The sequence below is a fragment of the Anabas testudineus genome, chromosome 10 (genome assembly GCF_900324465.2).
Source record: "Anabas testudineus chromosome 10, fAnaTes1.2, whole genome shotgun sequence".
Taxonomy (NCBI): Eukaryota; Metazoa; Chordata; class Actinopteri; order Anabantiformes; family Anabantidae; genus Anabas; species Anabas testudineus.
In genome coordinates this window covers 17461854-17474013 of record NC_046619.1, presented here as the reverse complement: position 1 = coordinate 17474013, position 12160 = coordinate 17461854, and the positions used below count along the sequence as shown (strand labels likewise).

Below are 12160 nucleotides of genomic sequence, written 5' to 3'. Positions count from 1 at the left end.
AAATGCAACAAAGGTAAATTTGATCCTAGCAGACAATGATTCATTAACATAATTCACTGTATGACTTTGTAAACATGGAATCAAAATATGTACGATTAATTCAATATAACCACTTGTAAACTCACTAGTTCAAACCAAAAGCCTTTACGGCAGCATAGATCCTCTCTGTTTCTGCAGCTTTTCCCTTCTTCATGGCAACACTGTCAGTTTTCCTCACAGTGAAGATGACAGCAGAATACATCAACGTGTCCTAAGAAAATAGAAAATATATAAAATAATAAAGTTGAAAAGTCAAAAAGTAAAAACACAACTTCTGTTTTTATGATGTACAGTTTATGAAGTCCTACTTTACCAGTTGACTTCTGTGACCACTATTATGTTGTAGGGCAACAGCAGCTGGATTGTAAAAATAAAATATAAACATAAGGATGCACTAGTTTAAATATAATATTTTAATTATTCTAAAGAAGAATAAGTGACTTTTGTTACCACTGCAACAATCACACTTGATGGAACAAATGAGGAAGATGAAAACAAAAACACACAGAGCCAACGCAGCAGACAGCAGATAAACTGCCTTGGTCGTCTGTGAAAAAATGTTGACTCCTGAAAAATAAACAAAAGAGAGAAACGATAAAAGTAAATCATGATTTACCTCTGCTCCTGGTTAGATGATTTTAAATACAAATGGAACACAAGAGAATAACAATATATTTACCTTCAATTTGCAGGTTTGTTCCATCTCCAAATAAAATCTGTCCACATGTGGCCACAGCACAGTAATAAGTCCCAGCATCAGAGGAGCTGACGGTCTTAGAGAAGCGATAAACACAGCTCTTCACAGCGTCAGATCTCCTCTCACATTCATTATTTCCACCAGTGTAAATGATGTCCGGATGAGATTTATCTGATCCAGCTCTGAACCAGTACACACTGTGATCTCCTGGACACGTCTTGTTGTCAAAGTTCGAGAGGACTGAACACTGGAGAGTCACTGAGTCTCCTGGACGGACTGGATCAGAGACTGTCTGAACAACAGTTGATGTCCTCTCACTGTTTCCTATAAATATAGGTGTTACAGGTTTTAGAAAGGCTGCATTTTGTTTGGAAACATTAACAAAATGAGTGATTTACTTGATTTCAAAACACTGGAGAAACTGCAGAATTACCTTTTACTGACAAATACATCCCAGTCCAAGTCGTATTAGTCCAGTCCACAAGTGCACAGTGATACATTCCCTCATCTTCATGAATCGTCCTCAGAATCGTCAGATTGCTTATATGCTCACTGTGTTTTACTTCCAGTCTTAAGTTAGAAAACCCAGGCGCATACTGCGGGTTTGAAAATTTCTTCAGTGTTGCAATTAATTTTAGCTCATCCCCGGCACTCTGCTTGTACCAGAAGAGCTGTCTACTCTTCAAACCCTCATCAGGTAAAAAACATGTGAAGGTCACAGGTTTGTCAAGTTGCACTGTGATCACTGGAACCAGCGAATCTAAATTAAATAAATATATCGGGATACAAAAATCAATTACATCGCACTGTTAGGCTGTATTTAGATACTGAAATCTTCTAAAATATTTAATCGTTACTTAATAGATGTAACACTTACATCCTCGATGAAGGAGAAGCAGTGTGGCCAACAACACGATCATCTTGACACTGTTGTTATTTGAAGTCTTCTTTTTGATTTTGTGAGTAAAGGAAGTGACGTAGTTGTGGTTGGTCAGACTGTCAAAGGTGCCTCATTTGTTGTCACAGAACTTAGATTGTGCACTTCCTGTACCCGTCTCATCCTCCTCTATGCAAAATGTTTTACCTTTTATTCCTCTATCAGTCACTGAATTATTTAATGTTAATGAGGCTTTGTGTTTTTCTGAATGACAGGATGCTAGTATCATTCTGTGAGGAGCTGTGATCCAGACTGAAATATAACAAATACACAGATTACTATCGCATTGGGCACAGCTCTCCCAGAGAATGTGTCACACTGACACGATGGTGTTGTTATCGTTACTCCAGCACCGCCATCATGACAAAGGTCCATTTTTACTTTTTTAATATTAGCACACTGTGTATAACTAATTAGTTTAACTACACTGACATTAAGATTTTCAGACCATAATACGCATAAAGCAACAGGAGTAGAGGGAGTATAAAATTGTAGAAGCTCTATGACGTGACAGGTGCAAAAATAAAGTGAACTATGTAAAGTAATATATTTATGGCAAAATAATAAAGGTACTGTAATGTACTACATGTTGCGTCCACACGCAAGGATACAAAGCAGTTAAAAGTGGCCCCAGGTGACAGGTCCTTTCTTTTCCTTAACTAACAATACTATGATATGTCCCACAATGCACTGCTCCCTATTGTAGAGAAAAGGAAATTACTGTTGCATGGCTCAAACTGATCAAACTCGGTTTACACTTGGTATTTAGATCCACTACCATGGATGTCTGCAGTTTCAGGCCCTCGGACATCATTGATTTTCTCTAGTAGATGAGGACAACCAAAACCCACATAAGACCAGAGATCTGTGTAAGGCTGAACCACCTCAAATGGCGAGAGAGAGCGCTGGTTCAGCTCCTCTGAAGAACACAATCTCACAATGTGTCAAGTCTTTTATCTGAGATACATGATGAGATGCATTTCATGCATTTCACTTTCATTGCCCTGAGCAACAGTCAGGAGTACAGCAGCTGCTGCACAAGTTCAAGCACAAAAAAAAAACATCAGCTGCATCAAAGTTCAAGAGAGAAAGAGATCAAGGGTGAAAAGTGATTGATCTAGACCTTGGTAAACAAAGTAGAAGTATGCTTCACAAAGACCAGATTGAAACCAGTGTGCTAAAGTGCTCTTTTGAATCTGTACTGTGATAACCAATCAGATGTATTTGTCTGTCTGCCTTTTCATGATCATCTCACCTCCTTCATTCACTTAAATACCAACAACTCTCTCAACAAGATTCAATGTCAAGATGACAAACACGGTGCTGGAGATTATCTGAAGATAACTGCGACACTGTGGAAATCTACAGTCGAGTATGGACCAGCGTTTTCTGAATCAAAGTAAGAAGAATTTCAGCAAACTGACCATTTTGAGGTTGATCGGAGAAGATGAAGGGACGAAACAATGTGGAGTCACAGGGTGGATTAAAACTGAATGGAATGCAACATATTTGTTAGTAATAGGTAGGTAGGTTTTTATGTTTCATGGAATGAATTTTCTAAATATGTTTACACAGGGACTACTTTTCATTTTCTCTCCAAAACCATAATATGTTATTCTTTTTGATTTGTAGTGCAAACAACATAATCAGTATTTACTGCAGTATTGATATTAATCATCTTCTTGACTATTTCTGTTGTTGGAAACGTTTTCGTCTACAGCCAGAGAATGCGTAAATAAAGTAAAGGTATGTGTTGGAAGAAAAACATAACTTGTCCTGATTAACCACAAAATTAACCTGTGTTTTTAATCATAACATTTGTTTTATTTCCATGCCTTCAACATGTTCTTGTTACATCTTTGACACATTTCTGTCATGATTCCTGCTTCGTCCCTGCTCAGTTGGTTTTGTTTCTGTCTCCTCCCTGTTTTCACCTGTTTTCGCTCTGCTCTCCAGCCACTTCCTGATGCCATATATGGACTTCCTCACTCTCCATCCTCCTGTTCCCTAATCAATCTGTTCCACCTGTGGTCCCCCTCTCCTTATTAGCTTCACTCTGCTTTCAGTCACGTCACGTCTTCAGCCTTTTCCCAGCCTTGTTTCCGGTCCTGCTTCCAGTCCTGATGCTTCCAGTTGTCCTTCCCTGCTCTGTTTCTGTTGCTTTAATTTATTTAAATTAAGAAGAATAAGAAAAATTAAGAATTTAAAGTATTGCTGTGTAAAATCAAGGCCCCCACAGAAAATTATTTCCTATTGGGACCTCTTAATAGTGGTGAGTGTATTGTCATTGTCAACCAGCATGTTTTTTGTACCTCTGCTGGTTTCCTCCCACAGTCCAAAGACATGAAGGTCATGTGTCAACAAAGTGAACCTACCTCTCCTCCACTGTCAGCTGGGATTGGATCCAGCACCCCCACAATCTTCTGAATCTAAATGCCCAACTGAAATTAGCTAATGTTTGTTTTATTATTAAACACCATTAACCAATAGGTCTGATACTGTATATTGACTATGTTCCTTATCATCTCTAAAGTAATCTAATATAATAGCATATGAACCAATATATTGGTTTTATTAGCAGTTTAATGGAAGTAAATCCTGAGAACAACAAATCTTAATTAAAGAAATAATTTGGTTTAACCTGTTTAAAGACCTGTTTCTAGAACTTGTGAACCATTGTAAGATTCAAGTGGCTGCAGCTCTCCAGAACCAGATGGATCCTTGTCAGCCGACCCAATGAGACATACAAACAGCTGAAAACCCTGATCTCTCTCTGCTCCATACCATCTTTGTCTTAGCAGTGGCAGCACAGAAGCACTAATTGTGGCAAGTACAAGAGCAATAAAGTCCATAGTCTAACACACCAGGCAGAACTCTACATGCAGCCTATGCAAAGGTGCCCCTGAGACAATCCAGCATAACAGCAGGGTGTAAGATGCCAGCAGGCGAAGTGTACATGGAGCAGCATAACCAAGAGGCAGGCATAGTGTACAGGAACATCTCCATCTGCTAGAAGTTTAAGTATCAAAATCATAATCAAATCAAATCATAGCTAACTGGCTAACAGAGGGGTAATGTTCATAGTTATAGTGAATATAAGCAATAGCAACATCAGGAAGAAGGAACATGGGAAGTTCCAGAGATACCAAGGGTTTTTAAAAAAGAGGTAGACAATCTTCAAAGTGAAGGCAACAGTGGCTCTTGTGGTTATCTGGACCCTCAGGACTGTGACCCCCAAACTGGGGGAGTGGAAGACGTATTGGATCACTTCCTGACTTCCTGACAACACACTGTGCTGTATTGTTGCTTTAGTCCTGTGTTTGGATTAATCTCTTTCTTTTTATTTGTATAATGCCAAATCACAACAAGATACAAGTTATATAGAAAACCTAAGTAGCCTACTTGAGCAAGCTCTAGAATACAGTTAACAAGAATACAATTTATATTTTATATATTTATATAAAATATTTATAAAAGTGTCTAATAATATAAAGAAAAAACATACTGTACATGGATTCATATTCCATTAAGATGTTGAGTGATTGTTCAAGTTGAACCTAACCAGAAAAAGTTAAAGGGAAGCTCCAGTTAGATACAATAATGAATACTTATTCTTGGTTTAAAACATGCTTTATCCCAAACTTATCTGATATTGAACGGTAACATTACTACAAACACCAAACAACATAGAAGAACAAAATTTCTGAAAACATCTGTTTTTTTCTTGGTGACAACAGCACTTGACTTCAGTCTCTCATGAAAGAGTACAAACTTTCCTGGGGTAACTCGACCTTGTTCTTCCACCTTTTAGGTCTTCTTGGGAAATCCAGCACTACATAGTTGAGTAGTCCTGTTTCACCATTCTTCAAAAGATAAATATGTGAGAGGTTAATTAGATATATAAAAATAGCAGATAATGTAAGTGAACTATTTGCAATTTCCTCTTTTCTGCATAAGCTGGTCATGAAATGTGATCTGATCTTCAACATATTTACAAATATAAACATATTATTTCTAAGCTAATAAAACACAAACAATCATGATCTTGAACAGCACGCCTATTGAACATACAAGATGAAGTGGTTGTTTAAGTGGCTGAACCACCTTTGGCAGCAATAAACTCTAGCATGTGCATCCTGTGGTTGTGGATTAGACCTGCACAAGGTTCAGAAAGAACCACTGTGGTGTTCGAGGCATCCTGACTTACTCTTACTCTTGATTCATTCTTCTCATTATTTTGATATTTAGATTATATTTACCACATTACTTGGTTGATCCTCAGCTGATCTGTCCTGTCCACCATGACTGAAAGCTGTTAAGTTTCCTGTTGATAAAAACAAGATACTAATGAAGGGTTCTGACACTAACAGTACAGTTACTGTTTCACTTAAATATCTAAAGCCTTGAGGACACAAACTAACATATTAGCAATAATAATAAACATACACAAGATGAAAACTTACTGTTGTAATGTTCGCAGACTGGCTTTTGTTTTCTGGAGACAATTAGAACGATAATCACGATGACACAGCAGGCAAGTAGTCCAAGTGTAACGATAAGTGGCCACAGTTTTTGTCCTGGAATTAAATTTAAAAATCAAAGAAACACATTGAACACCTCAACAGGACAAACATGATAAGAATGATTTTAGAGACAATATTTAATGACTTCTTTCTTTCTTTATTTCTTTCTTTCTTTGACATGTGAAAGAAACTGCACTTACCAAAGTGATAAATTATCTTTTGATAAAATTGGATTAACAATTAACATCTCTAACGCACACTAACTAATTCAACATCTGTCCTTCTCTATTTCGTACCCAGCTTTTGTCGTGATGCAACAGCATATACTCCTAGATTGACTTGGTGTCTCTGGATTGGCTCTTGCAAGGCTAAAATCCTACTTCTGGTAGAACACAATTTGTTTCGCACAACGACACCACGTCAACATGTACCAATGGGAACTATGGAGTACCACAGGGCACGGTTCTTGACCCTCTCCTGTTTTAACCTTAACTCAGCACACACAACTGAGCACACACACTCGCTAGATTTGACATGTTTCCATCTTTCAGTTGTAAATTGTATTCATTTCCGCTACTGGTCGCTGCTGTTTTGTGTTTTGTGTTCTGTTTTTGCACTGTCTTCTGACGTCTGTCTGCACTTTTTCTTTGTGTTCTTGCACTGTTTGCACTAGGTTGCACAGGATGCACTTTATGTGTTTTGCTAGGACAACTTAGCAGTCCTCAGCCCCATGTTTGTCTTGTTGCCGTTTTATGTAGCACCATGGTTCTGGAGAAACGTTGTCTCATTTCACTATGTACTGCTTCAGCTATATGTGGTTGGAATGACAATAAAGCTTCTTGACTTGACTTGACTTGACTTGAACTCTTGACAACTGTGTGAATTCTCAGAGCCTGACAAATGTGACAAAAATCCTGGAGTCACTTTAACTAACCCTCTGATTTTTTCTCTTCCAAGCACATAAGCACAAAGGCTTTGTGCCTCTCTCTCTTGTCTTCTCCCTCTCTGGGATGTCCACTCACCCCAATTGGTCAAGGAAGATGGCTGCCCACCCAAAGGCTGGTTCTGGGAGTTTTTCCTCTCACTGTTGCCCAGTGCTTCCTCAAGGGGAATTGTTGGGTTCTCTCTATGAGTTTATAAGGTTCATTTCTTATTTTGTGAAGAGCCTTGAGATTATTCTCTTATGATTTGGTGCTATATAAACAAACTTGAATAATAATGCTCTCAGTGGAAAATCCAACTTTACCTCAGTTAACGGACAAACATCTCTTAACTGGTGGAACATGAATGATCTTATTCGCAAGCACTACTGAGTTGTGGCCACCCGCTATACCATTCAGGTTAAACCTTTTTATTAAGTTGTGGCTACATCACAGTTTCTTGTTTTCACTCCTTAGTATAATGTTACTACAGAGACTCCATCCAATTTTAAGAAAAGTGCACTACTAGGAGTGAAATTAATGCTGAACCCTCTTTTAGGTTTCACATAATATTACATTACAGTCATTTAGCAGACGCTTTTATCCAAAGCGACTTACAAGTCATTACAAGTTACAAAGGTAGGCAGGGCAGCGTGAGGAGGTCTTGCCTAAGGACCCCTACTGGAGGTAGCCATAGCTGGGATTTGAACCCCAGTCTCCCACATGGGAGGCGGTGATGTTACCACTACACTAACCAGCCGCTATAATATATACAAAAACATATAAATTTAATGCTATTTGTGTGTTTTTTTTTTTTAAGGTTGTAGTTTGTGGTGTTTTTCTACAGGACAATACTGTATTGTAACTGTTATCATGTTATCAACGCTTACTCAGAGATACAGTCAGAACAAAAAGTATTACATAAACTGAACCACACAACATGAATAGCAAGAAGGTGAGGACTTCAGCGGGGCAGAGAGCACTGCAGGAAATGGAGTTAGAGACAGATACACTCAAAAACACACCAAAAAACAAAGGGAGGAAAAAAGCAGAGGCGTTTTGTTCATACCTCCATCTCACAAAGCCTGTAAATTGTATAAACAAATTCTGTGGCCTCTGTGGAGATTTTAAAACATGTAAAGTAAAAGTTGTATACAATATTTCTAATATATCTAATTTGACTTTTTTCTGTCTGAAGAGATTAAATCAGTATTTTTAGCACCACACTCAGAAAGTGCGGTGTGGTGAACAGAACTATAAATTTATAAATAAATATATATCAATTTGAAACTTTCAAACATACCTGTTTCCACTGTTGTTCCTTCACCAAACAGGATCTTTCCACATGTGATCACAGCACAGTAGTAAGTCCCAGTATCAGAGGAGTCCCAAATAGTTTTGGAAAAACTGTAGACACAGCTCCTTCCCTCCTGTTCATCACCGATCATACTGTGAGTGTAAATGAAGCCTGGATTAAATCTTCCTGATGCAGATCTGAACCAGTACACACTGTTGTCATCTGGACACTGATCTCTTCTGCATTTGTCTTCGGAGAGAAGTGAGCATTTCAGAGTCACTGAGTCGCCCGGCACAACGGACGCTGTCTCTGGACTTTGCTTCATGTAGACAGATTTCTGCAGATTTTTGTGATCTGTGCGATTCACAAAAAAAAAAGGAATAAAATAAGGAAATAAACTTGCTTCCAGATAACAAAATACACAAAAATTTGCATACTTTACCATTTACAGCTAAAAGTGTGCCATTGAAAATTGACATTGTGTATGCTGTTCCAGCTTGACAGAAGAATATTGCTTCATCTTCTTTGCTCACATTTCTGATATTTAGATTGTATTGTTGACCCACTTTTGTGACTGTGTATCTTGAGTTGTCAAATTGTCCTTGAAGTGATACTGTGTCAAATGATCCACTAGCAACAGTTTGAACCATATATCCAAACTTCAGTTTATACCAGTAGAACAACCCTAAGTCATTCCCAGTGACTGAACACATCAGAGTCAAATTATCACCACATTCAGCCACAGTGAAAGACATCTGGTCAGGAACCTCCTGGCTTTGAGCTAAAGAAAATAGACAAAAAGAGATTTACAAGATAACAATGCAAGTTCAACTCAAATAATATAACTAAAAGGGTTTTCTTCTTTTTCACACTTCAAATCAGTGTTATGCAGTTGCACTCATCTTGCAGTAGACAAGAACAGCACTCACACAGGGTACTTAGAAGAATCAAAGCAGCCAGTCTTCCGATCATTGTGGTGTATCACCCTTGTCTTGCACAACTGGTGCCTTCCCACTCAGATGGAAGATTTAGTCACAAGGTGATCAAGTTTACAAAGTGGAAATCATAGTGATTGGTTGAAACAAAGAAAATCGGCTTCCTGTGAATTGAGTGAGCATTTTGCAAACAAGTGACCTATTTTCAGAATCTCAGCTGAATAATTTGTTCTTCTTCTCTGATTATCTCGTTAGTGACTCTCAACCAATGATTAATCATGATTCATATGGTTATGTAGTTTTGTTGTATAAATAGAAAAAATATTTGTAAACCATATTTTTCTTTTATTTGTCTTGTATTTTCAATGTATAACAGTAATCATGTATTCTTACCATGCAGTAAATTGTTTACAGCAGTAAATCTGAAATTATTGCTGTGAACAATATTTATAATATTTATAGTATAATTGTGACATATTATTTCAATTCAACTAACTTACTTACTTATGTTAAACCCCTGCTCCACTGATCTTCAATGAGACATTTTGTTTTGGACTTTTATTCCGTTAGATATATTTAACTACGATAGTTAATAATTACTTTTCAGGTTAAGATTTTGTTAAATTGTGTTAGATTTTGTGAAATTGTGATGCTTTGATGCAGATAAAACAAAAAAGTACTGTATTTTAAAATGAGCTAAAGCTGAATGAACTACAAGTACACCTTAACAAACAGACAGAAGGAAGGGAACAGAATCAAACTACTAACCCTGGGGTTCATAGAAGACTGCTCTAACGACTAAGCTAAATTCCCTCTAGATAAACCTTATTTCACAAGAAGGGAATGGACAAGGTGTCTCAGTTACCTTGACCTTTAACCTTTGACCCCCAACATCAAACCTGTTCATCCTTGAGTCCAAGTTGATGTTTGTGCCTGAGACGAACAAGCCGAAAAACATGAACATACAATATTAGCCATTTGTTTATGAAGACTTAAGCAGGTCAACTGAAGATTCAACCACATCCTTTAAACAAAGCAGAGCCCTAACCTTCGATCTCTGAAGCTAAAATTAATCATCAAATGCCTGAATTAACTACTTGTGTGTTTCCACCAAAGTACGTGACCAACAACCACTAACTTATTTTGTCTGACGTGACTTGCTGCATTTCGATCAAGTTCATCTACAGGTCAAGCCACAACTTCTTAATTCTCTGAGAGTTGGGAAATGATGATAGAGGGGAAAAAACAGGCCACACCAGACGTACACAGATTGTCCTAAATCTGGCCAGCAGTTGCACACAGACACGTGCTTTATGCAACCAATGTGGCAATGTGAAACACAGCTTGGCGATGCTGTGACTTTGATCAATATATTAAACTGTGATACAATGAGGTAAATTAAAGGGGTAATTATATTTTGTGTTTTGATGTTACATATATAGCCTACTTTTGTGAGGTTGTGTGCACAGTAAGAGGCCCAAATCAAAAATGTAATAAATAGAATAGAATAGAAATTTGAATTAAAAATAAAACTTTTAATTAAGCAGTTCAAATCAGTATAGCTATATCAATCAATATTAAAGTATAAAATATTCAGTATGAGTATAATATTGTATATCACTTACAGGGACAAATTATATTTCTGTACTAAAAGTAGAAATACATACATGAATGAATTCTTATGACTTTGTTGATCTCTTGACTTTGCTATGATACATAATATATAACAAGTGAAATAACTGTTGATGATTTGCCAAAATATTGTATGCATTTTGATGCATACATCCATGTCCCCTACAGGACGAATTACAATAATCTTCTAGAAACTTTTTATCTAGGGCCTCCATCTAGTAATTAGAAATTGAGTAGCAAATATTCCATTTCAGCATGTTAGCATACTAGTGTTATCATTAGCTCAAAGCACTGCCCTGCAGCTCTGCCCAAATATGAAAGATCACAAACCTTTAAATTTTTACATGTTTAATAAACTAAACAAAACAATTTTTCACTAACCTAAACCAAAGAGCTTTTCCTGACTAATTCAGAGAATTCAGGTTTTTAGAGTGACATTTTGCACATTAAAAGCCCACCATCCATCTCAACTACATCACGACTTGCTTCTGTAAATAAACATAGAGTTTTATTCATTCATTCAAAAAATATCTATCTAAAATTAAAAAGTTTAGTTGAAATGGAAATTTTAAGGACACAACGCTGGCCCATGTACAGTAAGTCTTCATCTTGAATATGATGAAAATGCACTCCTATTAATAATTACTAAATTTTATAGTAAATTCTCCTTAAATTCAAGACCTGCATCACATGTTGTGTATATAGAAATTTGACATTGCAGAGTTAAATCACGTTCTGTCAAAGGACAGTGAAGAACGTTAAGATTATATTTTTAGAGGGATCCCTTTTCAAACAGAGAGAAATGAACACAGAGGCCTATGACACTAATTGCTCCCCACACCTAAAAGCACATCATGTAGCCTGTGTTGCACTTTGATGATAAAAGCGGACTTTCATACATGCATCCGTTGGTGGGCCTCACCACTTCAGAGCAGACATCGCATCTTGTCGTGTCAGGATCTCACACTTACGGCCGGACTTACGTAACACGTTTCAATGTGTCATTTCTCTAACAATCCAAATGACAAAAACTGAATTGTAACATGTACTCAATGATGTTGTAATAATTTCAGGAATGATTTCTTTGATCTGTAATGTGATCAAGTACTGTATGGCAAGTGAAATGTGTTAACTGTAACAGTGCATTTAAAATAACACAAATATGGTGTACATACAGCAA

General features: G+C 37.1%; 2 protein-coding genes across 2 annotated transcripts; both read right to left on the bottom strand.

The window, feature by feature from the left end:
* Nucleotides 1-124: 124 nt before the first annotated feature.
* On the bottom strand, nt 125-1656 carry LOC113160947 (signal-regulatory protein beta-2-like). The gene is made up of 6 exons (XM_026358414.1): nt 1614-1656; nt 1170-1496; nt 719-1060; nt 490-606; nt 353-396; nt 125-250 (listed from the first exon to the last, which is right to left on the bottom strand). The coding sequence occupies exons 1-6, from the start codon at nt 1654-1656 to the stop codon at nt 125-127; spliced, it is 999 nt and encodes a 332-aa protein (XP_026214199.1).
* Nucleotides 1657-4964: 3308 nt separating this feature from the next.
* On the bottom strand, nt 4965-9606 carry LOC113160083. Its single transcript, XM_026357138.1, has 6 exons — nt 9343-9606; nt 8856-9194; nt 8420-8767; nt 6137-6250; nt 5933-5997; nt 4965-5536 (listed from the first exon to the last, which is right to left on the bottom strand). The coding sequence occupies exons 1-6, from the start codon at nt 9383-9385 to the stop codon at nt 5420-5422; spliced, it is 1026 nt and encodes a 341-aa protein (XP_026212923.1). The 5' UTR covers nt 9386-9606; the 3' UTR covers nt 4965-5419.
* Between the last annotated feature and the right edge of the window lie 2554 nt (nt 9607-12160).